Source organism: Staurois parvus, unplaced genomic scaffold, assembly GCF_062004578.1.
Source record: "Staurois parvus isolate SC_StPar_1 unplaced genomic scaffold, SC_StPar_1.0 ptg001125l, whole genome shotgun sequence".
Taxonomy (NCBI): Eukaryota; Metazoa; Chordata; class Amphibia; order Anura; family Ranidae; genus Staurois; species Staurois parvus.
The window spans coordinates 182,515-209,532 of record NW_028318921.1 but is presented as its reverse complement, the minus strand read 5'-3'; the positions used below and the strand labels follow the sequence as shown (position 1 = coordinate 209,532).

The following is a 27,018-nucleotide window of genomic DNA, read 5'->3' as shown; positions in this document are numbered from 1 at the left end:
CTTCTTGTTTTCCACCTAAAATAAAAAATGAAGTTATACTTACTAGTGGTGCACCGAAATAAAAATTCTGGTGCCGAAACTGATACAGAAAATTCAGAATGCATGTAGCCGAAAACTGGACCGAAACCGAAATGTCTTCATAAGTGGGGGTGGGGAGGCTCCAATGTTTTTTTTTTTCCTACTTTCATGTATTTTTTGGGGGTTTTTAAACTTATGATTTTATTGCTATCACATAGGGGACCAATAGTCCCCTATGTGATAGCATATGAGTGGCAGATCCTCTTTGTAGGGGGGAGTGGGTGGGGGCAGTGTGTGCAAGGAGAAGGGGCAGAAGAGGAGCAGTGTATACAGTGAGGGAGCAGTGTATATAGAGAGGCTCCCTCACTGGCGGTCACTATATGTCGGTGCCGATTTTTAAATGCAATTGGCGGCTTTTTTTTGTTCTTCACTATGGCTCACAGAATTAGCTGTCACTTTTCCTGGAGCTAAAGGACACTTTGTTCCTTTTATCTCAGAAAAGAAACTAAAAGTAAACTTTGTTTCCTTTAGCGGGGAAAGTGACAGCTAATTCTGTGAGCTATAGTGAAGAAAAAAAAAGAAAACTGGTAATTACATTTAAAAACAGGCACTGACATATACTGACAGCCAGTCACTGTATACACTGCTCCTCTCTTGCCTTTCTCACCCGTCACCCCCCCCCCCCCCCACATCTGCAGTACACACAGTCTCCTGTATCGGCTAAGTTGTTCCTATCGGCAAAATGCCAATAGGGCTATTTTCGGCCTATATGTTTCGGTGGCCGAATTTTCTGTGCATCCCTAATACTTACATGCTCTGTGCAATGGTAATGTACAGAACAGCCCCTTACCTCCACTTGAGGTTCACCGCTGATGCTCTCCATGCCTCCTCTTCTGTGAGTGCCCCTATAGCAAGCCAACTGCTATCCCGCTGCTGCCTTTGTGTCTGGAGAGAGAAGAAAGAGGGGAGAGTGCCGCTGCAGACGGGCACAGCACTGGATCAAGAAAAGACTTGGGTAAGTGTTTGGGTAGGTGGAGTGGGCGTCTATTGGGATATTTTCTACCTTAACCTCTTGGCGCCGGCACCTCCCGGCCCTTTAAGAGTTTCAGAAGGCAGGGGTGGGTTTTTAGGGTCACGTGACCGCTGTGATTCGCTGCCACGGCAGTCACATGATCAGAAAAGGTCCCGATCGAAAGGTGAGATCGTGACTTTTCCGGGAGCCGCGGACATGTGCTGGAAACGAGCAGGGCGCGCGGTCTCAGCACATATGTAATTTCTTATTGCACGCAAATATGCGGCCGCTCAGCGTCACGGACCAGACGCCGAGAGGCCACATATTTGCGTGCGATCGGCGTCAAGGGGTTAATGCAGGGAGTGCATTAAAATAAAAACAAGTCTTGACTTTGGAACCACTTTAATTGAGGGGAGAAGAGAAATAGTAGATTAGGATTTATTAGGGTAAACTAAGGGTTAATAAGTGGTTACATACGAACACATAAGTGTGTTTTTTCTCAGGTTGAAATGCAGGGTACACTACAAAGAAATGCTCTTCTCATGTGCAGTCAACGTATTTATAATGTAAAAATTCACTGTTTGTCAGTGTTTATTAAAACTTTGTCCTAAGATGAGGCCAGTTTCACAAGGTCTACTTTTTGTGCCATTTTGACAAAAAATGTGTATGTGTAGATATAAACAGCTTTACTGTGGTGCTTTTATGAGTTGCGCTATCTGGCCACATAAGTTTGGTGACGTTCTGGTGTTTCAGTGAAGGGTAAGGTTACAGCATACAAACACATTTTAAACAATTATTGACTCTCAGCCTCATAGTGAAACTTTGGAGAATGCCCTTTTCTTTTGACGCATGACCATACCCCAGTGCAAAAAGCCAGCTCCATAAAGACATTGTTTTAGGAGTATGATGTGGAGGACATTGAGTGGCCTGTACAGTGCCCTGACCACCTTCTGGAATGAATTTGAAATCCAGTTGCCAACCAGGCCTTATTTTCCAACATATCCATACTTGACCTTACAAATGTTCTTTGGGCACAAATAGCCACAAAGGACAGAAGGTGCAACTCTGTATAAATGCCTGCAGTTGAGACCAGCAGTTGCTTTACATCTGTTGCAGTACTGCAGGGCCACTTGCAGCTCTAAGATAGATGGAGAGAGATAGATTGCTTAAAGGTAGCCATAAACTGATCGAAATTCCGAACATTCAGCAGGTCAAAGAGACACATTGGCAAATGTTTCTTGCTTAGTGGCTTCATCCACTGATCACTGTATTCTACAGCTGTAGGTGCGGCTGTGTCCCTGTGGGGGGATTCCTCCATCCACCATGTTTGTGTGGATGGAAGGATCTGTTTTTGTTTTTTTTGTTTTTTTGTTTTGTTTTTTTCCTTTTTCCTCTTGTTCAGCCCTCTGGCTGTATGAACAAAGAAACAGAAAATGGCCAGCTTTACTTTGCTACTTGTAAGCCTTCATTTCTTGGATTACAATTGTCCACATTCAGAGGCCTAAGTCTGCAAATAAACTTTTGACTCTCCTGTAGACAGACCAGTGTTTTCTGCCCCCCTCCATCTCTCATCTTTACTTTCTTGTTAACTCTGCAGATCACTTGCATAGTGTACCCATAGTGCAAATGGGAAATTATCAGGAATATCTAAGAAACATCCCTTCACCCTTAAGAGAGCTGGATGCTGACCAGCCAAGAAGACTACACACATTTGGAAATCCATTTAAACTGGACAAAAAGGTAATGGTCAAACGGTATACTTTTCTAGAATCACAACACTCCTGTTACAATAACCGAATATAACATCTGATGATAATCTCTGTAACTGTTTTTGAATTTTAATTCTGTGTGTGTTTATTCTTTCCAGGGTATGATGATTGATGAAGCAGATGAGTTTGTGTCTGGTCATCAAAGCAAGCACAAGCGCCCAGGAGAACCCAGCATGATGGGCATCCCAAAGAGGAGACGATGTATGTCACCTCTGCTAAGAAACCGTCCTGCTTCTCCTGTTGTAAACAATCACATAGGAGGAAAAGGTTCCCCATCTGTCACACAAGGTTCACCAGATTCACCAAAAACAGAAGATGGACATGAACGTATGTAATAATGCTTACGTTGATAAATTAATATTGTTAAACTGTAGTAACAAAGCAGATGTGGTCAAGTGGTCAGGGTCAAGTGATTTGATTGGAAAACCTTATCTGATTGGAAACATATCTATCTTAATACAGGTTTCTTTTTAATTGCCCTAGTAATGGAAAACATACCTCTCTCCTTTACATCTCTTTATGTTGTGTCAGACAGAGTAGTTGAAGTTCAAATGTATTACCTAGTATATTGGAAAGTCCCCTACATTGTCCAGTTAGTAATTCTTTAGTTGTGTCACCAGTGGAAAGCCATGCATACTCATATTTAATTGAGGGCAACTGTACCTTTTCTGCGACATCTCTGGGTGCATCCAAAATTCAGAATGCTGAGTTTTGCAGAAATACCTAACGCAGCTCTTTCCTCTGCACCACAACATTTCTATGTAAGGAAATAACATAAATTTTGTTTTTCAGTTATTCCACCCTAGAAAAATGCACAGACTGCTTCTGGCCCTGTTCTGCACTATAGTATTTTATTTTTACACATTTACTGAGCTTTGTATAGAATTTAATACGGATGTTTCTCCAGAGTAAAAAAAAGTGAACACACAAAATGCTACTTGTGATTGGGGCATGTGACTAGTGCAGTTTTTAATTTTGCTCACTTCCAAATATATTCTTATGTTTCCCACCAGACAAGCGGAAGAAACCTTAGGATCTCTTAAGTATTTCCTGCTTTACCAAACCTCTGCTAAACTGTGTGATGCCATCCACAAAATATAAGCTAGCCCAATATCTCTTGCCTAAAATAGCCCATTTTGTTTTGTATTAGTATTGTATGATATTCTTTTCCAGATCCTGTTATTAACAATTTGACAGACGCTGTTGAAAACCATGTTGAGGACCAACTTACCCCAGATCTGTTCATGGATACTTCAGAGCGGTTTGAGACTTTGTCCCAGGTTTCCTTGAACTCTCTGGAAAGTGCAGAAGATTCCACTGAAGATAGCGATTCCGATAGTTTTACTAATAAAACTGAGCGGTTTATAGAAAATCCAAAACCGTCGGAAAACTTGGGCAACTGCTTTGGAAATGACACAACAGCACTTTCACTCAAGATGAGGAGGTTGCGTCCGTGCCGGAGTTATGAGGAAGTCAACACAGAGCTGAAAATCAGAATAATGAAAGAAATTAGGAAGCCAGGGAGGAGTAAGTATAAACACAGTTTTGGAGCATCACAACTATCACTTGTAATTTCCTCTTTTTTAATCGGGGTTGCATATTCATGTCTGAAATACTAGTGGTTTTTTTGTTGCGCTTTATTAGGAACAAATTATAAATGTGAATTTTATTTTCATGGTTTTATTTAGGACTGTTGATAAGCTCGCAGTTCAAAATACAGTAATTACTACTTACTTGCTCCATTTTTTGAGATGATATGCTAAGCATTAAAGTGGAACTATAAGCAAAACCTTTTTTTTTTCATTTTGGGTGGAGCAAGGAAGAGTTTTAACCCGTCTTATTTTTTTTTTTCTGCAAACTGTGTCCTATTGTGGAAATTCCCTTTCACTTCCTGCCCCATAGCCAAACAGGAAGTGAGAGGAAATCTCTGCAAATCAAGGGAATTCCTTGGGGACACTCAGGTGTCCCCATTGGAAGATTTCCCCTCTATTACTTTTCTGTGGACAACCCAAAATTTGAGATTTGTCTTTTACTTTCACTTTCAGTGATAGCCGAATGAATCTATTTACCGGGTGCACAGGCTGCAATTAAAACGGAAAGGTGTTCCAATACCTCGCCACTCTATCCAAAACTAAAAGAAAAGTTTTTTGCCTTTAGTTATACTTTAAAACTGTTCCCTTCTATGTCCTCTCTAGTATCAATACCCTTTCTTGGCAAAGAGCAATTCAACTAAAAGTGCTTGCAAAGACAAATACATACTAAAATGTAAAATTAAGTAACTTTGCTTTGAACAAGAGCTCACATCAAGTTTGCAAATTTTAAAATAAAAAACAAAAATAATTGCTTCCTGCTAAGAAAATATAACTTGCATTTCTGCTACCAAACACTGCTGTGTTGAAGAGGGAAACTTGCTGTACATTTTTATCATCCAGCACACGTCTGGGTGTGTCAGATGCCCAGTTCCCTACTGCACTGTTTGTGTTTTTGTTTTGTTTTGTTTTTTTTACTGCCAGCCTCTTCATGATTGCTGTGTCCTAAGGCCAATGAATGAAACCACAGAGCACAGCAAGGGACATTCTGTTTACGGTTAACTTTTGTTTTACATACAAAAATCTCTATCTAGAAGTATTTTAATATGCTGCACTATAGAACTATAAATCGGACTACAGGATGCCTGCGGCCTGTCTGGGAACTACCGGTGCACACCTGTGCACATTTTTAGTTCTGAGGTTGCATTGTACTGAATGCCCCCAGTATCACGCTAGCAATAGAGAGCTAATCAATGTGGTTACAAATTTATGTGAATGCGATGACAGGCAATGATGGTGATGTCTTTAAGTTTTGTTTCCAAAAATGCCTGCCAGCTTCAGCTGTCGCCATATGTTATGCCTCATTCACACTCGTGAATAGAGCACTTTGCAATTACTAGCAAAAGATTTGGCGAGGATCCGTGCAAATAGGTCCGGGCAGAAAGCCCCATTAAAAGTAATGGGAGATTGTCGACGTCCCCGGCTATTCCCCCCCACTCGCTGTTTGTGTGTTATTGCCTACGCAGCGATTACCTGCATGAGTGTTTACATGTGAAGAGCCATGAATAGCTGGGGGCTCTGTCAGGCTCCTGTTGCTTTCAATGGGGAAAAATCAAATGCATTTTTTTGTCTATTTGTCATCTTTTGTCAAGCCGAAAGATGGCTACAGTGCGGTTCTCTTGTTCTGGGAGGGCGTCTATAGAGGTCCTGCCAGAACACAACTCCCACAGGCCCCCTGGGATACGCTTTGGGCGTGCTCTGTGACAACTGTGTTCTTTGGACAGAGCTGATCACAGATCGTGGTAAATGGCCAGTCACAGCCGATATTAGCAAGGCTGTCAGTTTGTTTACACTGATAGGGCGCTGATCATCAGTGCCTTCTCATCAGTGCCCATCAGTGCAGCCTCATAAGCGCACATCGGTGAAGAAGTACTTATTCACAAAATTTTATAACCGAAACTAAAACATTTTTGCTTAATTAATAAAGAACCCAGTGGTGATTAAATACCATCAAAAGGAAGCTCTATTTGTCTCAAAAAAAAAAAAAGAAAAAAAAAAAAAAGATAAAAATGTCATATGGGTACAGTGTTTCATGACCGAGCAATTGTCAATCAAAATGTGACAGCACTGAAAACCAAAAATTGGCCTGGGCGGGAAGGGGATGAAAGTGCCCAGTATTGAAGTGGTGAAACCATATATCAGATTTAAAAAAAAAAGGTAGGTAGGCAAATTGTTTATAGCCTATTAGGTTAACCAACGACAATGTGAAAGTTGGCCAGGGCATTGAGGCTTCAGTGACCTGTGGACATGGGTTGAACCATGGTAACATTCAGAATAGGAGCGTCTAAAATGCAGACTAAAGAGGGGCAGCTTTCTTCGTTAAATAGTAAAATCCATACAAGTACTGCATTTAAAGTTGTGCACACAGGAAAAATACACAGAAAAAGAAATGACCTTGGTTTCGTTTTTGTAATTCTGCACAATGTTCTTTGATATATCCTCACACAATATAAAATGTTTGAAACAAAATAATTGATTATTTGAAAAAGAGAGCCTTACTTTATTATGCTCCATGCAACCACAGTATTGCATTACGCACACAGGCTGGCAGAGTATAATCATGTTTTCTTTGTTTTTAGAGTATGAGCCTATTTTTGCTTTACTACAAGAAGTACAAGGTGATCTACAAACACGGCTTCTCTTCTTGCAAAATGTTATCAAAGAGGCAGCAAGGTAAGCTTTGCAGTTCATTTTTCAGAATTGAATGGAATATAGTAGTCTTGTTTATCACTAAGTATCAGTCAAATGATGTCATTATGCATAAAAGACAGAATTGTCCAGAGACCTGTGAGTATGTTTTACACTAGAAGTCCACACCTCGCAAGATTCCATCCAACTATAGAAGTATGTTCAGATTGTAGCTATATACAGTTAGGTCCATATATATTTGGACACAGGCACAATTTTAGTTTTTTTCAGGTATTGACCAAAACATATTCAAGCTATAGTTATATAATGGATATAGGCTGGAAGTGCACACTCTCTCAGGTTTAATTTGAGGGTATGTACATCCAATTTGGAGGAAGGGTTTAGAAATTACAGCTCTTGAGAGTAGCCATCCCCCCTTTATCAAAGGACTAAAAGTAATTGGACAATTGAGTCAGAAGCTGTTTCATGGCCAGGTGTGGGCTACTCCTTCGTTATTTCTTCATCAATTAAGCAGGTAAAAGGTCTGGAGTTGATTCTTAGTGTGATATTTGCATTTGGAGTCTATTGCTGTGAACCTACATAATGCGTTCAAAGGAGCTGACCATGCAAGTGAGACAGCCATTGTAAGGCTTCAAAAATGAAACAAACCATCAGAGAGATAGCAGCAACATTAAGGGTGGTACATTCTGTTTAAAGAAGAACGCACTGGTGAGTTCAGCAACATAAAAAGGCATGGACGTCCACGGAAGATAACAGTGGTGGATGATCGCAGGATCCTCTTTGGTAAAGAAAAACCCATTTACAACATCCAGAAGGACACTCTCCAGCAGGTGGACGTATCATTGTCAAAGTCTACAATCAAGAGAAGACTTCACAAGAGCAAATACAGAGGGTTCACCACAAGGTGCAAACCCCATTCATAAGCCTGAAAAATAGAAAAGCCAGATTAGACTTTGCCAAAAAACATCTAAAAAAGCCAGATCAGTTCTGGAAAAGTTCTGTATTAATCTGTACCAGAATGACGGGAAGAAAAATGTGTGGAGAAGGCTTGGAACAGCTCATAATCCAAAGCACACAACGTCATCTGTAAAACATGGTGGAGGCAGTGTGATGGCATGCATGGCTTCCAGTGGCACTGGGTCATTGGTGTTTATTGATGATGTGACAGAAGCAGCCGGATGAATTCTGCAGTGTTTAGAAATATACGGTCAGCCCAGATTCAGCCAAATGCAGCGAAGTTGATTGGAAGGTGCTTCACAGTACAGATGGACAATGATCCAAAACACACTGGAAAAGAAGTGGAATATTCTGCAATGGGGTGAGTCAATCACCTGATCTCAACCCAATTGAGCATGCATTTCACTTGCTGAAGGTAAAAATAAAGGCTGAAAGACCCGCAAACAAAGAACAACTGAAGACAGCTGCAGTTAGAGCCTGGCAAAGCATCAGAAAGAAAGAAACCCAGTCTTTGGGAATGTCCATGGGTTCCAGACTTCAGGCAGTCATTGCCAGTAAAGGATTCTCAACAAAATATTAAAAATCAACATTTTATTTATGATTATATTCATTTGTCCAATTACATTTGAGCCCCTAAAAATGGAGGGACTGTGTTTAAAAATGGTTGCAGTTCCTAAAATTTGTGCTTGATATTTATGTTCAACCACTTAAATTAAAGTTGAAAGTCTGCACTTCCAATTCATTTGAATTGTTTTCTTTTAAGTTATTCTGGTGGCATACAGAGCCAAAAGTGTGAAAATTGTGCCTGTGTCCAAATATATATGGACCTAACTGTAGATGTTTAGTCATTTTTATCTTCGTTTTGCTGGGAAAATAGTATCTAAATCTACTCACAGATTGCTATATCTCCAGTGGCAAGATCTGTATCACATGCTAAAATCAAGTCTTATTCCTCTTGTTGTAGGAAAAGCAGTCTGGCTCTGTCTGCTATATTCCTGGTAATGTAAAATAAATAGAAACTGATAGGTTGAGTCTTCATGTAATGGCTGCAGGTGCTTGGGAACCAGCAGTTCAAATGCAAAGATCTCCAGTCTCCATGAAATCTATGAAGACAAAGGGTGATTCAACCCAGGAATATCAGCTTTATTAGGGTGGACTGGTCAATCATCTTCAAACCTAGTAGTTTATACCTGTGAATAGCGTATTTGGTTTGCTAGTCCTGTTGCTATACCTAAACCCGCACACATTCACAAATCACCAACACTTCCTGGCAGTGCCATAGCTTGCCATCCCCTGTTGTAATGATGGGCCCATATTGCATTCAAGTTTGAAGGCCCGATCAAACCATGTCCATACTTAAGAGGAGTATGGGTTTTTGTTTTTTAAAAAAATCATGCCTCCCTAGGTGGATGCAGCATCGGTCTAGTGCTCCATCTGTCCCCCACCGGCTATAAGTGTGAGAACTCGGCAATCACATGACCGTTGAGCGATTAGTTCTCACAGCCGCTGTGAGCAGAGACCAGTGACTATCAGTCACAGCTGTCTGCTCTGCCCCCCCCTGCGATCACTGGAGGGGGAGGGAGCGGGTGGGTCAGGCTCTCAGCGGACTCCTGAGAGGCTGAGCCTGGTGCTGCTCCAGACCCTGGGATGGATCCTGACTTTAAAGTCAGGATCTTTCCCCAGCCTGGACCAGCTAAGAAAAATGTGTCACAGGAGTTTAGAACAAACTGCATTTCTGTGGTCCTCAGAAGTACAGCCAAAAGAGCTTTGGCTGTATTTTCTCCTTTTTAATAACCCTGTGGATGTTCCAGAATGGTTGGTTAGCAGCTGCTACCAAACACCCCAAGATGATGGAAGAAGTAGTACCAATCACGTCATCGCTAAATGTCCCCTGAGATGACTAGGGATTTAAATCTATAACTCCATTCTGACTAAAACACAAAAGTTTCCATAAAATAAGTTGCAAAACATTAATGCACGTTGGTGAGATTTAATTCTCACGTAATTTTACATTATAATCAATGTAGCACGCAGAGCCAGACTGCTTTTTTATTAAACTGATTTTATATATACATAAATATGGCCTTATACAAATTAAGACCATATATTCTCTTTAATTACTATTATTATACAGGATCTATACAGCACCAACAGTGTGCGGTAGCACTCTACAGCGTGAGGGCAGACAGTACAATTACAATACAATTTAATAGAGCTGGAAACAGAGGGCCCTGCTTGTTAGAGCTTACAATCTAAAAGGTAGGGTCAAGTGATACAAAAGAGAACTGTGGGGGTGAGTTGATGGAGAAAATAAAAGTACAGATATTAGGTAGGGGCAGCAAAGGCTTGTCTGAAGAGATGGGTTTTCAGGGATTGTCTAAATGTAGACCGAGTAGGAGACAGACAGATTGGGGTAGGGAATTCCATAGGATGGGAGAGACTCGGAGGTGGGGATAAGTCCTATAGACGAGCATGGGAGGCAGTGACAAGGAAGCCAGAAAGCAGGTGGTCTTGGGAGGAACTAAGAGAACATTTTATGTAGAATTAAATTAGCTGGGTAGCTAGTACAAATTTAATAAAGCAGTCCATCAGATTGGAAAGAGAAATCCTTGCAATTTAATGTTACAGTTTTTTCTTTCTTATCCCTTATTTTTAGATTTAAAAAGCGCATGTTGATAGAGCAGTTGGAAAATTTTCTAGAAGAGGTTCACAGAAGATCCAACCAGATGAACCACTTCAGTGGCTGTTAAATGGTCCTAAGGAAAACCCTTGTATGCTGTGGGGCACAAGGTGTGAACGGTGGTGGTTGCCACAGATTTCTATACCATCTTTACAATGACTGATTGTACCCTTAATATGCTTCCATTTTTTCTTATATGGATAATGATGCCTTTATATGGAGTAACGGAAAGTTTTTATCAGTTCCCAGTGGTCACTGACCAGCTATGCTGATCTTTCTCAGGTTCCACAGCTGACTCTTAGCCTCACATTCAAGTTTCCTCACTGGCTAGGATTAATGTCTTTTTTTGCCAAAATCCGATTGGGCTTCTCTCAAGGTTGTTCCACAGCTGGTTTTAGCAATGGAGGTGTGAACACTAGCATTCGACATGTATGCTGGACAGGAGACCTTTTAAATGCAGTCCCAGGTTTGTAATTAAAACATAGCTAGGCAGAAGCACATATGTTGAAACAAGGTAATATTTTGTATATAATTATTTTGAATATATTGTAAGTTGTACAGTTGTATTTTGAAAACTATTTAAACAGAGGCACTTTTGTTATTCCATCAATAAAAAAAGCTCTATTTTAATAATTTTGCAAAATCTATATTATGAATTATATTCTTGTATTTTCTGGATGATAACTGCTTATTCAGTGTTTGTTACGCAACATGTACATTTAACATTGATATTTGATCCCTGGTTCACTGATCTTTCCTGCATCAGGACATAGAACAGAGTTTTAAAGCAGAGACTCCATAAGAAAAATACTTGTCCTTCCTGGCCTTTTTCTGACAGTGCTAGTTGACATGCTTTCATTGATCCCTGACATTAACCACTTGCCCTCCAAAGGATTTACCCCCCTTCCTGACCAGGCCATTTTTTGCATTACGGCGCTGTTTTAATTTAATTGACAATTGCACAGTCATGCAACGCTGCACCCAAATTAAATTTATGTCCTTTTTTCTCACAAATAGAGCTTTCTTTCGGTGGTATTTGATAGCCTGTGCATTTTTTATTTTTTGTGCTTTAAGAAAAAATAAGACTCACAATTTTGAGGAAAAAAACATGCTATTAAACATGTCAGCAAAAAAAATTTTAAAAATCAAATTTTGTCATAAATTTAGGCCAAAATGTATTCTGCTACATGTCTTTACTAAAAAAAAAACAAATACGTATAAATTAATTAGTTTCTGTGAAAGTTATAGCATTTACAAATGGTGGTATTTTTTTTTTTTTTTATTAGTTATGGCGGCAATCAGCAACTTATAGTGCGACTGCGACGGGCAGTCTGATACTGGTGGGAACTGACTGTGTTGCTGACATCCCCAGTGACACCAATACAGTGATCAGTGCTAATAAAGAGCACTGACACTGTACTAATGGTACTGGGCAGGAAGGGGTTGACATGTGGGGCAATCAAAGGATTAGCTGTGTGCTCTTTTACTGTGTGCTGTCTGTGCTTTCAACTGTAAGCACACTGCTTTGCATCGCTGTGCTATCCATTGCCATGCAAAGCAGTGTGCAGGAGCTCACGGGAGAGAACTGTATTGTTTACATACAGTTCGCTCCCTCCATCAGTAATGCTTCGCAACCAGCGGCCAGGACCTGGTGATTGCCAGTCGAGGCCACGAATAGAATCGCGGGTAGGGCGCGCGCGCGGCTTGTACGCACCCCCTACTTCATGTGTGTGTATATGTGTGTGTGTGTGTGTATATATATATATATATATATATGCGCACCCCTGCTGCCTTGTAGCAGTATATCTGCTATAGGGCGGTGGGAAAGCAGTTAATTAAGTATACATCAAAGGAAACATTTCTTGTAAAGTAGACACACTGCCACAGGGGCCCTGGTTCTGGAAATACTAGTTGCCTGGTGCCTAATGCATCCAGTACTCTCTTGAGTACCAATCTGGAGTAGCTATACAGCAAATAAAATCTGTTATTGAGATTTCCTTACCAGTTCTTGGTCAGTGACGCGGTAAGTATTGACTGCCAGGAAGCTATAGTTTTCAGAATTGGCTGTACAATAGAAATCCACATTTCTTTTAATAACCTGTTACTGCTAAAGAATCACCACAAATACCCTTAGCACTTAAATTGCTAATGATGCCCCAGAAATACAGTTACTGTGTGAAAGATAACCAGTCAATGTAATTTAGGTTCTATAAAATAAAAAATACATGTAGCAGGCCTCCCTTCGGGGTCTAGGTAGCGCTATCTATTTTCTGCTTGTGTCTGGCCAAAGCCGAGCTGCATTTATAGAGAGCACACTGGTGGTCTCAATTTCTGCAGGCTTCGACTCTATGCTATATACTACACATAACAGGAATTCAGCACTTGGTTGTACCACAAGCTAAATTAATCTGGTGTATTATGCATGGATGTCTTGTCTGGGCGCTATTCATCAGATCTAGTATTGGATTTAAACCCAATTTAAGCCAAACATTAAGAGGTAAATTTAAACCAATCAATGTCAAAAGATTTAACATGTTGATGTATATTTAAGTCATTCTTTGTTTTCAAATTTGTAGCTTTGCGATCCTTTCATGAAAGTCGTTTGTTTTGGCATTTCCTGTACAATGTGTATGTGTACCTATCTGATAATGCAAAAATATGTCATATTGTAAAGAACAGAGTGCACCATCATTAGCTCTTTGAACTTTTTGTCCAGGATCACTAGTGATGACACATAACTGCCAGGTATAAAGTCAGTCTCAAGTGTTTTTTTTTTCCTCCATAGAGCTGTAGATATAAATTTTAGCATGGGTTCCCTGAAAACAGGTATTTCAAGGGAGAGATTTTGATCCACAGCTGGACTAATTTACTAAGGCTAGGTTTCTGTGTTTCATATCTGGAATAGGCTCTCTCCCTTAACACCTGTAGCGCCACTGAATTTCGTGCTTTTCCCCTACACAGCACCCACAGCGTGGCAATAGGAATGTTCCACACACTCCAAATGGCTCCATAAAACAGTCTAGGGGTTCTGGTTTTTCTTTGTTTTATTTTTGGGTAAATCCTGGTTAGGGGTACAGGGGATGCCCCAACTGAAGCAGTGCTGCAAACTATCAACGGTTGAGGACCTGCCAAAGTCTTTGGCTGCAGTATACTGCTTTAAACTAAACTGCACACCAACGTGAATTATGGCACTGCGTGTAAAATGAACAAAGCTTCAACAAGTCAAAGTTATAGACGCAGCTCTTGGCTGTGTTTCATGGCATTAGACTGCTTTCGACCCAAGTTAGAGATATTGGGGGTGCTCCTGGCTGTCTTGCACTGCGCTCCAGCTGTCCCCCAAGTCCCAGACATGTGCGGCATGGCACTAAATGGTCTTCTGTATGGCTTTGAGTATATTGGCTGGTAGGTACTTACTCAGTCCCTTTTAAATGTTTCCAGAGAGCTGCTTTATGGGCCTTGATGCTAAACCGGCTGATTCTGGCTTGGAGTCTCCAGCTAGGCCTAGCTGGAACTATGGCTGAGTGAAGTCGTGGAGCCGCATTCTTCTCTCTTTTCCTTTTTCCCCCAGTGGAAGAGCCCTCAGCAAAGGGGGGTCCCTCCAGATGACATGAATCCAGATTCTGCTCCCAGACTGCCAGACTTCTCAGTATTTATGGGTTATCTCCACTCTGTCTGGGCCCTGCCTCCCAGGGATTGGTGGAATCCATAAATATTCAGGCTGCAGCCACTAGCTTCTGGTACTATCCATAAAGTTCCAGAAGACTGGGAAGTAGCAAGACCACAGCCTGTGGAGCTCTGCACAGCCTTTCCTATTCAATTCCTATTCCATTAAACTCTGCTTCTCTGGCTATAGAGGAGCTAAACTAAATTTATCTACGCTAGTACTCTAGCAACCTGGGGGGGTTTGCACACCCAAAGACAATGTCTTTAATCACTTGCCTTCCGGGCACTTTTACCACCTTCGTGCCCAGGCCACTTTTCAGCGTTCAGTGTTGTCGCACTTTGACAATTGCGCGGTCATGCAACACTGTACCCATATGAAATTTTTGCACACAAGTAGATCTTTCTTATGGTGGTATTTAATCGCCACTGGGTGTTTTATTTTTGGCACTATAAACAAAGAGCAAACAATTTGAAAAAAAAAAAGTTTTTTTTTTGCTGTGTTTCTATTATAAAACTTTGCAAACAGGTCATTTTTTCTCCTTCACTGATGTGTATTGATGAGGCTGTACGGATAGGTAGTACTGATGAGGTGGCACTGATAAGTTGCACTAATGGGCATTGATGGGGCACTGATGATGCTGCACTGATATGCAGTAATGATGGTCACTGGTGGGAGGCACTGACTGCAGGGCACTGATAATCACATATCTGTGTGGCCTCTCAGCGTTAAGGCCCACCCACCTAGTGGCTGCATTTGGCTGGCATGAAAAGATTTAAGGAAGCCGCAAAGTACATCTAAGATGTCTGTTTTTAAAGTACCGTGTGTGATTTTTACTTTCTGGATTGAACCTTTTCCTACTCTAAAAAGCGTAAACATTTTGGCTATACATGAATTATTTAGTGCAACTTGTAACCCAAGGAAAGACTAATTATTTTTTTTATTTTTTAAGAGTAGAATGAGGTTCAACACAGTTAATATAATCACAAACGTTTCTGCAGTAACCAGGTATTCAAACATCACTAGTTTAGCATGAGTCAAGAGAGTTGAAATATTCGGACACTGAGGTAATGACTGCTAAAAATGCCTGTGCAGTCATATAAATATTATTTCAAAGTTTCCCTTTTAGGAAATAATATCCATTTCCAACACTTACTGTATATATAATGGCTTCTTAGCAGTTCCCAATAACAGCACACGGCAGTAATTCTCTTCTGTCGGGCACAGTGGGGCAATTTATCAAAATTGTGGAAGTGCCATCAAACGAGAGGTTCAGGGGCTTCTACTCGAACCTGTTCCAAAACCAGATGGAGACGTGAGGCCTATACTAGATCTCAAGGCTCTGAACCAAATTCTTTTTGTTTGTTTTGGATGGAATCAGTCCATTCAGTAGTGGCCTCGCTGCAGATAGGGGATTTTCTAGCGTACATAGACATCAAGGACGCATGTCTTCATGTACCAATATTCCAACCTCATCAATGGTTTCTGTGCAGTAGAACTTCATCATTTTCAGTTTGTGGTTCTGCCCTTCGGGCTTGCCACGGCCCCTCGTGTTTTCAAATAAGTTCTGGCTCTAGTATTGGGCCTACTAAGAGCCCAAGCAATATCAGTACTAGGGTATCTGGATGACATATTACTCAGAGAGCAAGCTTAAGGCGAAATGTGACTCATGCAGTACATGTTCTAGAACACCTAGGCTGGATCCTAAACTTCAAGAAGTTGGCCTTAGAGCCAGTTCAAAGTCTGGATTATTTGGGGTTGATCCTAGATACGGTCCAAGTGGATGTTAGAGCTACTGAGGATTCTGCTTTCGGCCAGAGTGTGTTAGAGGCGATGGAGTAGGTCCTCGGGCTGATTACAGTGTCTGAGATTGTCTTCCTCCCCTCAAATGGATTGCTTTGGGACATCCCAGATGGTAGTGATTATAGGTTCGAATCCCAACCATGGCACCACCTGCCTGTAGTTTGCATGTTCTGCCTGTGCCTGTGTGGGTTTCCTCCCACACTTCAAAGACATCCTGGTAGGTTAATTGGCTCCAGCCTAAAATTGGCCCTAGTATGTGTATGTATGAATATAGCTTAGGGACATTTAGGTTGTACACTCCTTGAGGGTTAGGGACCGATGTAAATGTACAATGTAAAGTGCTGCGTAAATTGACAGTGCTATACAAGTACTTGTAATTAATAATGGCCTGCTCTGTGTCCTGTGATGTACAATAAAGAAAATAGGAATTTTTTTTCTATATACTTACCTGTAAAATCTATTTCTTGGAGTTCATCACAGGACACAGAGGTTCCTCCCCTCTTTCTGGTATTCATTGTTTGCTACAAAACTGAGGTACTTCCTGTGTAGGAGGGGTTATATAGGGATACCTTTTGGTCTGCCAGTGTCAATTCACCTATAGGTGGCGCATAACCCAGATATTAATGATTATAGCTGGCTCTGTGTCCCCCTGTGATGTACTCCAAGAAATGGAGTTTACAGGTATGTAGAATTTTTTTTTATTATATGAAGACCGCTTATTATCTGACATTTATGCAACAGTGGTATCATCTCCTAACACAAAATTTTTGAAAAAGGACATTTTGCTTGCATGTTGTATAATATTTATTATAGGAGTTTTATTGAGATTTAAGGGACACAGTGCCACATTTTATTTGGGTTCACTTTTGTTATACACTTGGTATTAGGTGTTTTGTGGCTGCAGTTGTGATTTATTTGAATTTGGTTTGGGTTCAAGTACTAAGTGCATACTTTTCTTTTAAACATATTGTACATATATAGGCAGCTTTTTTAACTTAAAGCAGACATCAGATATTTTTTTAATGTTATATGCATGCTAAGTAATATGTAAGTGTTACACTTTAACGTTTAAACCAGTGGGTTTAGTTCCATTTAAAACAGTGACCCTGGAGTTGTTGACAACAGCGCTGTCTCGGGTGCAGAGTAGGAGCACTTCCAGCACAGAACAGTGATCCTGGCTGTACACACATGTACCAAGCTCTGAAGTAATACCCATCAGTGTGCTGTCACATACAGTGCCTTGAAAAAGTATTCATACCCCTTGAAATGTTCCACATTTTGTCATGTTACAACCAAAAAACAAATGGATTTTATATGATAGACCAACACAAAGTGGAACATAATTGTGAAGTGGAAGGAAAATGATAAATGGTTTTCAACATTTTGTACAAATAAATATCTGAAAAGTGTGGCGTGCATTTGTATTCAGCCCTCTTTACTCTAATACCCCTAACTAAAATCTAGTGGAACCAATTGTCTTCAGAAGTCACCTAATTAGTAAATAGAGTCCACTTGGGTGTAATGTAATCTCAATATTAATACAGCTGTTCTGTGAAGCCCTCAGAGGTTTGTTAGAGAACATTAGTCAACAAACCGCATCAAGAAGGCCAAGGAGCACACCAGACAGGTCAGGGATAAAGTTGCGGAGAAGGTTAAAGCAGGGTTTTTTATAAAAAAAAAAAAAAATCCCAAGCTTTGAACATCTCACAGAGCACTGTTCAATCCATCATCTGAAAATGGAAAGAGTATGGAACAACTGCAAACCTACCAAGACATGACCGTCCACCTAAACTTATAGGCTGGGCAAGGAGAGCATTAATCAGAGAAGCAGCCAAGAGGTCCATGGTAACTCTGGAGGAGCTGCAGAGATACACAGCTCAGGTGGGAGAATCTGTCCACAGGACAACTATTAGTCATACACTCCACAAATCTGGCCTTTATGGAAGAGTGGCAAGAAGAAAGCTAAAAGAAGTCCCATTTGCAGTTTGCAAGATGTTATGTGGAGGGGACAGCAAACGTGGAAAAAGGTGCTTCAGATGAGACCAAAATTTTACCTTTTGGCCTAAAAGCAAAACGCTATGTGTGGCGGAAAACTAACACTGCACATCTCTCTGAACACACCATCCCCACTGTGAAACGTGCTGGAAGCATGATGTTGTGGGGATGCTTTTCTTCAGCAAGGACAGGGAAGCTGATCAGAGTTGATGGGAAGATGGATGGAGCCAAATACAGGGCAATCTTAGAAGAAAGCCTGTTAGAGTCTGCAAAAGCTTTAAGACTGGGGCGGAGGTTCACCTTCCAGCAACCCTGAACAATACAGCCAGAGCTTCAATGGAATGGTTTAGATCAGTGGTCTCCAAACTGGCCCGAGGGCCGGATGTGGCCCTTTGCTAGCCTTTACCCGGCCCTTGGGGCAGTATTCCTAACACTGACTCCAAAGTGGGGCATACTTCTCCAACTGACACCAACAATGGGACACTATTCTTCCCACTAATATCAATGATGGGGCCTTATTACATCCAATAACATCAATGATGGGGCAATATTCCTTCCAGTGATAGGAACAATGGGGTACTACTCCTCCTACTGACCACAGGCACTATGCAACTAAACACCACACCTGAGACCTTGTTTACGCTCATTGATGTTGGCCCTGAGACTTTCTACCCCTGCTCTCCACAATCTGGGCCCCCTAAAGTCTGAAGGGCAGTAAACTGGACTTTTGGAAAGTTTGGAGACCCCTGGTTTAGATCAAAGCATATTCATGTGTTAGAATTGACCAGTCAAAGTCCAGACCTAAATCCAATTGAGAATCTGTGGCAAGACTTGAAAATTGCTGTTCACAGAGCTTGAACTATTTTTCAAAGAAGAGTGGGCAAACATTTCACTCTCTAGATATGCAAAGTTTGTAGAAACATCCCCAAAAGACTTGCAACTGTAATTGCAGAGAAAGCTGGTTCTACAAAGTATTGACTTAGGGGGTCTGAATATAAAGGCACGGAGACATTTATTTGTACAAAATTTTGAAAACCATTTATCATTTTCCTTCCGCTTCACAATTATGTGTCACTTTGTGTTGTCTATCACAGTGTTTCTCAGCCTTTTTTCAGTCAAGGCACCCTTTCAAATTATGAACAGTCCCGAGGCACCCTTTAAAATTATAGACAGTGTTGAGACACCCCATTCTAAAATGGGATACCTCAAGACTGTCCATAACTGTAAAAGGGCACCCCATTCTAAAATGTGAAAAACTATTCTAATTTTTTTATTTAATGCAGCAACATCAGAGGTGATTTATTCCAAAGCAAATACACTTCTGCACACTGGTGCTGAGTAGTATTCTGATGTTTCTCTTCTCCCTCAGTTTTTCTCCATCACTGAGTTAATGTGACCTCAGCACTGATGGAGAGGGGCAGGGGAGAGTCAAACCAGGATGCTGTGCAGGCAGCTGACATCCTCCTTATCAACTGATGATGTCATTGGTTGTCAGGACACTGGCAGGTAAAAGGTGCACAATGAAAACCTGTGGCTTTGTGTAACTAAAAGGCAGGCTTGATCCACCCGCTGGATTGTACACAATTTTGGGCAATTTTTAGACATTTTGCCAAGGCACCTTGGTTGAGAAAGGCTGGTCTATCACATAAAATCCCAATAAAATACATTTACATTTTTGGTTGTAACATGACAAAATGTGGAAAATTTCAAGGGGTATGAATACTTTTTCAAGGTACTGTATATGTGTATTGCTGGAGGGAGGGTGTTAAAGCTGTACTCTAGGTAGTATCCACATAAAAACAGGCTGCACTTCCGCTTTTTGTTTTTGTCTTGTATCCAACAATTTTACTGTGACTTTTCTCCCAGATAGTGATTAAGCCGTTATTGGGGAAAAACACACTGAAGGAGTAGGAGCAGGTCTGGCATTGAGCAATACGCCACGCTTTGTGAGTTTTCACTAACTGTAATAAAGCTTGTTCGACATCAAGCAAGAAATGGAAGAAGTGCAGCCTGTTCATATCTGGTGTACACTGCAGGGAGGAACAGATCCCAGTAGGTATGGGCCTATGGCTAGTGGATGAACCGCATGACCGGCTGGATCGGTAATATGCCTATGTATCTTTACTGAACTCAAGACAGATAGGAAAGATGCACATTATTGCAGCTTTGTAATCATACATTCATCATTAAATGTATTGTACAATGTTAGCAGTACAAAAACCTGAATATGGGAAAGCAAATTTGGAGACTTGGTATCAGCCTCTGGTAATCCCTGTATAGCAGACTAGACTCTGAGGAATAGGCAGCACAGAGACCAGAAGCACCCTGATAGGAGGAGACAACAGTGCCAAAGAGCTGAGCTCATCACTATACTGCTTTTCCTTTTACCATCAAGTCACAGGGCACGTCTGGGACGACCTGGGCTCAGAGGAAACTGGCTAAATGATTATGATCAATGAAGACATCTATTGGTGGGAAATCCCTGGATTAAAGGTGAATATTGCAACTCAAGCTGGTTTTTCTGTTTTGTCTTTAATTAGACTATTTTTGTTGTTTTTGGCTGCTTTAAGTTCTGCTTTAATCATTTGGACTTAGATGCGCAAGTTTAATAAAAAAAAAAAAAAGTAAGAAAGCAAACTTGTTCAAAGCCAGCTCTTGCATGGTTTACGTAAAAATAAATAAATAAGGCAGACACCTTCTATATAAAAAGTATCACTGTTTTATTAACACAGGTATCTAAAAAAAACAAAAAAAAAAAATTTTGAATTGAATCCTTTAATAAATACAACAGTACTCTGATTTGTCTTCTCAAAGCATGCGTAGAATGTATGTTTAATGCAAGGGGTTGGTGACCCTCCCAATGAATAGCACCGAGCCTAAAAGGATAACATAAGAGAGCACAGGTTAGGGGCCAGGATACAGGTGGACATTAAAACAATGAATACACATGTCTAAGACAACATAATTGAATTTATCGAAGATATCTATGCCCACCCCGGCACAGGTGATGCTTTGTAATAATGCTGTGTCATTGTATTAGGCTGCGTGCACACGGGGCGTTTTAATAATGCTGGTAACATTAGATGTGTAAAGTCACGTTAAAAACGTGCGTTTTTTAGAGGTTTTGCTTTAGCGTTTAGCCAACTTTTTTTTTATGTTTGCAGTTTTTGGTGTTTTTTTCAATTTTTTTTTTTTTGCTCATTTGCCGTGTTTTACAACTAAAAAACTCCTCTAGAAACCCACTAGTTCTGGGGTTTTTTCCAGCCAAAAAAATGCTGATTACAGTCTATGTATGGACACATAGGATAACATGCTGGGGAGTTTACCGGCTGTAGCAAAAACCACCAAAAGCCAAAAAAAGCCATAGAAACGTACAGTGTGCATGCGGACTTACACTCTATAATTTGTTTCTAAAATCTGCACTAGATCTAATGTAAGGGCATGTGTGGCCGAATTCAAATTAATTGTACAATCTCCATTTACCAAAACTGTAATATGAGAACGAAGCTAAACAATCCAATCAGATTGTAACGTGTATGGTCACATTTAGATGAATGGAAAAGACTAGATTACTGGCTCAGGAATCCTATATAGCACCTTGGTTCGTGACAATCTCTTTGCAACTGCACATTACCTGATATTTCTCAACAACCACTGCACAATCTTCTGCTCTTAAAGTGATTGTAAAGCCTTAAACTTTTTTTTTAAATTAAAATTATTATATTATTATACAGTCCTGGATCCCCCCCCCCCCCTTATGGGGGCACATGTGCGTGCTCACTCCCAAGCTTGGCCCCACTTCAAGCTCTATGCTGACAGGTTTTGAATGACAGCAGTGCTCTCAGCCAAGCCTGTGAGACAGGGAAGAATAGCTGTTCCAGACATGCACAGCGCTGGCTCAGGTAAATATTTCAGGGGGCTGGGGGGTGTGCTAATAAAGATTTTTACCTTGATGCAGAGAATGCATTAAAGTGATATTAAAGGTTCCTTATAAAAAAAAAAAAAAAGTTATACTTACCTGCTTTGTGCAGTGGTCTTGCACAGAGCAGCCCTGATTCTCTTCTTCTCGAGTCCCCTGCTGGTGCTCCTGGCTCCTCCCTCTTGACAAGTGCCTTGCTATGGGGGTGCTGGTGTGTGCTCACTCCCATGCCCTGCTCTGTGTCCATAAGACACATAGAGCCATGGCACAACCCCACTCTCGCCCTCTCCTTATTGGCTCACCAGCTCTGATTGACAGCAGTGAGAGCCAATGTCTCCTGCTTCTGTGTCTCAACCAATGAGGAGAGAGAGACATGGAGCAGCCAAGGCTCCCGTGCACATCAGTGGACCGAGATCGAGTTCAGGGGTCCTGTGGGAGGAGCCTCACGAACGGTGTTTACCTTCATGCATAGAATGCATGAAGGTGAAAAAAAAATCTTGAGCCTTTACAACCACTTTAAAGCCCTACTCTGGGATAAAACACATTTTTGGTCATCCTTCCCTCCCGTCCCATCATGACCCATACTAATATGCAATTTTTTCTCCTTGCCTTGTGAAGCCAGATATGCTCCCCTAAGATAAACTCCTCATATACTTGCTGATTAAGGGCTCCTTCACACTATCTGCAGTGATCTGCATTGTCCACACTGGATAAACACAGGTCACCTTTCACAGCACGGTTTTGGTGTGATGTGCTGTGCGGTGCAGACAAATGCAGGAGTCTATGAGGACAGGGTTGTCTTCATGATTATAAACGGACATTACGTTCTAAATTAAAGCCCAAATCCAGCTTACACTTTCTAAGTAATTACAGCAACAGATTTTTTTTTCTCATTTGTATAAACAGTGTAAACGCTGACGTCTGTAAGCCTCACCAGCAGTGCAATATGATTTTTCCCATTCCCTTTAATTGCACTTGTGCTGGATTGCTTGGCCCATTACAAAATGTGCAAAAATAACAGATCTAATAGCAGGATTATCGGGTAACAAAATCATTACAGGGACTTTGAATAACAAAAAGTGCTGTGTTAAAGCAGAACTAAACCCATCAATTTAACGGGTTCTCAAAACCGTTACGTTTATGGCATGCCACTAATGATAACTGTCACAGTTGCTTGTGCTCTCGAGAACCGGAAGCCTCCTTGGCTGTAAAGGATAGGAGGGTTTAGTTCCGCTTTAACCGCTTAAGACCACCCACCATGTACTGCGGATAAGTTGTCTGTGCAGGCACAGCGACGTACTGGTATGTCATTGCCTGCTTCCAGGTATAGGATGAGTGCATACGCCCCACCCCCCCTCCCCCTTGCAGCCAAGCGCTGTGATTGTATACAGCAGGAGTCTGTCAGCAAGTCCTGGCCGGGACCTGCTGACTGGCTGTGCCCAATCATAGAGGAAGATGAAAGAGCGCACAAACCTTGCGCATTACCTCAATAAATAGTGACTAATTTTATTATTAAGGAAATATACTCACAAAGTGATGGTATAACAGGCATAAGTAACCATAATCCAAACAGGGTTACAGGTAAATCAAAAAGGGGGGGGGGGCAGGGGGAGGATTGTGCCCAATCATAGCCCAGAGCCCTTTAACACTCAACACAGGCCTCTGTACAGAGGGAATGATCTCTCTGCTTCTTATTAGGAATAAGAAAGAGATTTGTTAGTAAAAGCAACACATAATACACACATTTAACCCCTTGATCGCCCTAGATGTTAACCCCTTCCCAGCCAGTGTCATTAGCACAGTGATAGTATTATCATTGATCAATGTATTAATGTCACTGGTGATGTCAGTGGCGGTTGTGTCAGATTGCCAGCCACACTATCGCAGTCCCATTATACGTTGCTGTTCGCTATTAGTAGTGCACAAAAAAAAAATAATTCCAATATGTACCATTGCTTGTAGACGCTATAACTTTCAAGCAAACCAATCAATATACACTTATTTTTTTTTACCAAAGATATGTAGCAGAATACATTTTAGTCATTTTTTGAAGAAAATTTATTTTTTACATACTTTATATTGGATATGTCTTACAGCAGTAAAAAGTTAAAAAAAAACTAAAAAATATTTTCTTCCAAAATTTCTGGTCTTTTTTTTATTTATTTTGCAAAAAATAAAAACCCAGTGGTGATCAAATACCCCCAAAAGAAAGCTCTATTTGTGTGAAAAAAAAAAATATACATTTTGTTTGGGTGCAGTGCTGCATGACCATGCAACTAGCAGTTATAGTGCAGTGCTGAATAGAAAAAAATGACCTGGTTATGAAGAGGGTAAAACCTTCCTGGAGCTGAAGTGGCAGTATTATTGCATGTGTCATTTAATTTTACTTTTTGTCTATTGTCCCACTTTAATATGTGAAATAATTTGTTTTCCTCCAATTCCTGGGACTACAATATGGGAAAGTAAAACATTCATTTCTGACATGAAGGAAAAAAACCCAAAACTTAAATTAAGAGAAGTAACATACCTGAGCTTGCTTGCCGTAAGAAAAAGAAGAATGGTCTGTCCGCTTTAAATACAGGCATGCGGGACCTCTTCAGCAACACCATGGCTGAACAACACATTTAAAAAGAGACATTTAGACATGCAGCTAATATAAAAAAAAAACCTTTTACAGAATCAGCAATGTAAGAAAGCTATTCACTCTCAATCCCACAGTAAGAGCTATTTCACACACTCGGGTGGGGGAGGAAAAAATAGGTGGCTGAGACATAGTTTTCCCACCCCCTGCTTCCTACCAGAATTATAATATCATGTGATGGGGCTGTACATATGCCGTGGCTGCAGCCATTTTAGCTCGGACTTCAGAGTTTGACAGGTGGTACATGGTACAGACAGGGCCAATCAAGTGCATCTGTACCATAGCACATAGCACAGGCTAATCACAGTTTCACAATAGTACATACTGGATGAATGGATGCCATTCATAAAATATTATTACTTTTAACAGTGATTATCACTGTTATAAGAAATCATGGTGTGTAAAAAAAAATCCTGATCACCTCCCTAGAGTAACACAGTGATATGTAGCACTATGGTAACACTGTACTGCTCTTGTCACAGTATGTACAGTTGTGTTCAAAATAATAGCAGTGTGTTGAAAAAAGTGAATAAAGCTCAAAATCCTTCTAATAGCTTTTATTTCCATACACACAAATGCATTGGGAACACGACACATTCTATTCCAAATCAAAACATGAAGAAAAATAGATCAAATTTGTGTTGTTCCTCTAAAAAAAAATTGAAGAAAAGTGAATATTAGACTGTTCAAAAAAATAGCAGTGTTTGTATTCTTCTTTACAAACTCAAACATTCACTATATAAACTGAAAAATGTTTGAAGATTTTGCTTTCCTTTGAATCACTTAATGAATATTTAGTTGTATAAGCACTGTTTCTGAGAACTGCTGTACATCTGTGTTGCATGGAGTCAACCAACTTCTGGCACCTGTGAACAGGTATTCCAGCCCAGGATGATTGGACTACATTTCACAGTTCTTCTCTATTTCTTGGTTTTGCCTCAGAAACTGCATTTTTTATGTCACTCCACAAGTTTTCTATTAGATTACGATCCGGCGATTGGGCTGGCCACTCCATAACGTCAATCTTGTTGGTCTGGAACCAAGATGTTGCACGTTTACTGGTGTGTTTGGGGTCGTTGTCTTGTTGGAACACCCATTTCAAGGGCATTTCCTCTTCAGCATAAGGCAGCATGACCTCTTCAAGTATTCTGATGTATTCAAACTGATCCATGATCCCTGGTATGCGATAAATAGGCCCAACACCGTAGTATGAGAAACATCCCCATATCATGATGCTTGCACCACCATGCTTCACTGACTTCACAGTGTACTGTGGCTTGAATTCAGTGTTTGGGGGTCGTCTGACAAACTGTCTCCGGCCACTAGACCCAAAAAGAACAATCTTACTTTCATCAGTCCACAAAATGTTGCGCCATTTCTCTTTAGGCCAGTCAATGTGCTCTTTGGCAAATTGTAACCTCTTCAGCACGTCTTTTTTTCAACAGTGGGACTTTGCGGGGGCTTCTTGCGGATAGCTTGGCTTCACATAGGCGTCTTCTAATTGTAACAGTACTCACAGGTAACTTTAGACCTTCTTTGATCTTCCTGGAGCTGATTGTTGGCTGAGTCCTTGCCATTTTGGCTATTCTTCTATCCATTCGAATGGTAGTTTTTTGCTTTCTTCCACGTCTTTCAGGTTTTGGTTGCCATTTTAAAGCATTTGTGATCATTTTAGCTGAGCAGCCTATCATTTTCTGCACTTCTTTATATGTTTTCCCCTCTCCAACCAACTTTTTAATCAAGGTACGCTGTTCTTCTGAACAATGTCTGGAACGGCCCATTTTCCTCAGAATTTCAGAGAGAAATGCACTGTAACCAGCATGTACAACATTTGCTACCTTCCTTCCTTAAATAAGGGCAATAATTGCCAACTGTTTTTCAAAGAATGAATGACCTCACTAATAGAACTCCACACTGCTATTATTTTGAACATGCCCCTTTCAATTAGTGATTCAATTACACAGAATCAGCAGCATGCATGTCATGACTGTTGGGTCTGTTGGATTTCTATTACTCTACTACACCTGCTAGTAAATTATTTGCCATGTAGAAATATCATTTCTACCAAAAACAGTGATTGATCAGGTTAGTGATGTCTGACTGCTGTTATTTTGAACACAACTGTAAATAAAAAAAGAAAGAAAACAATTGTAATAAAGTTTAAAAAATTCAAACAAAATTTTTTTTTTTAACATACTGTTACCAGTCAGTGTCCCTGATTACTGCCAGACCAGTTCTATGGTGACACTGTACTGCTTCGGTGACTACATTTTTTTTTTCTCTTCATTTTCCAAAAAATTACACCTTCAAAAAAACTCAGCATGC

The 27,018-nt window shown here is 40.6% G+C and overlaps 2 protein-coding genes across 3 annotated transcripts in view; one reads left to right on the top strand and one right to left on the bottom strand.

The window, feature by feature from the left end:
* Window positions 1-11,321, top strand: part of LOC149440042 (integrator complex subunit 6-A-like) — a 67,682-nt gene extending 56,361 nt beyond the window's left edge. For both annotated transcript variants that reach the window (XM_089659008.1, XM_089659009.1), the window contains 5 exons: window positions 2,628-2,770; window positions 2,898-3,126; window positions 3,973-4,326; window positions 6,968-7,061; window positions 10,651-11,321. In XM_089659008.1, coding sequence (XP_089515134.1) covers window positions 2,628-2,770; window positions 2,898-3,126; window positions 3,973-4,326; window positions 6,968-7,061; window positions 10,651-10,744 — 914 coding nt within the window. In that variant the 3' untranslated portion in view covers window positions 10,745-11,321. The remainder of the gene's footprint in view (window positions 1-2,627; window positions 2,771-2,897; window positions 3,127-3,972; window positions 4,327-6,967; window positions 7,062-10,650) is intronic.
* Window positions 11,322-20,829: 9,508 nt separating this feature from the next.
* LOC149440041 (serpin E3-like) overlaps window positions 20,830-27,018 on the bottom strand; it is a 52,987-nt gene continuing 46,798 nt past the window's right edge. The window contains exons 8-9 of the mRNA XM_089659011.1: window positions 24,580-24,663; window positions 20,830-21,009 (exon numbers count right to left, since the gene is read on the bottom strand). Of these exons, the coding sequence (XP_089515137.1) occupies window positions 20,966-21,009; window positions 24,580-24,663 (128 nt within the window). The 3' untranslated portion in view covers window positions 20,830-20,965. The remainder of the gene's footprint in view (window positions 21,010-24,579; window positions 24,664-27,018) is intronic.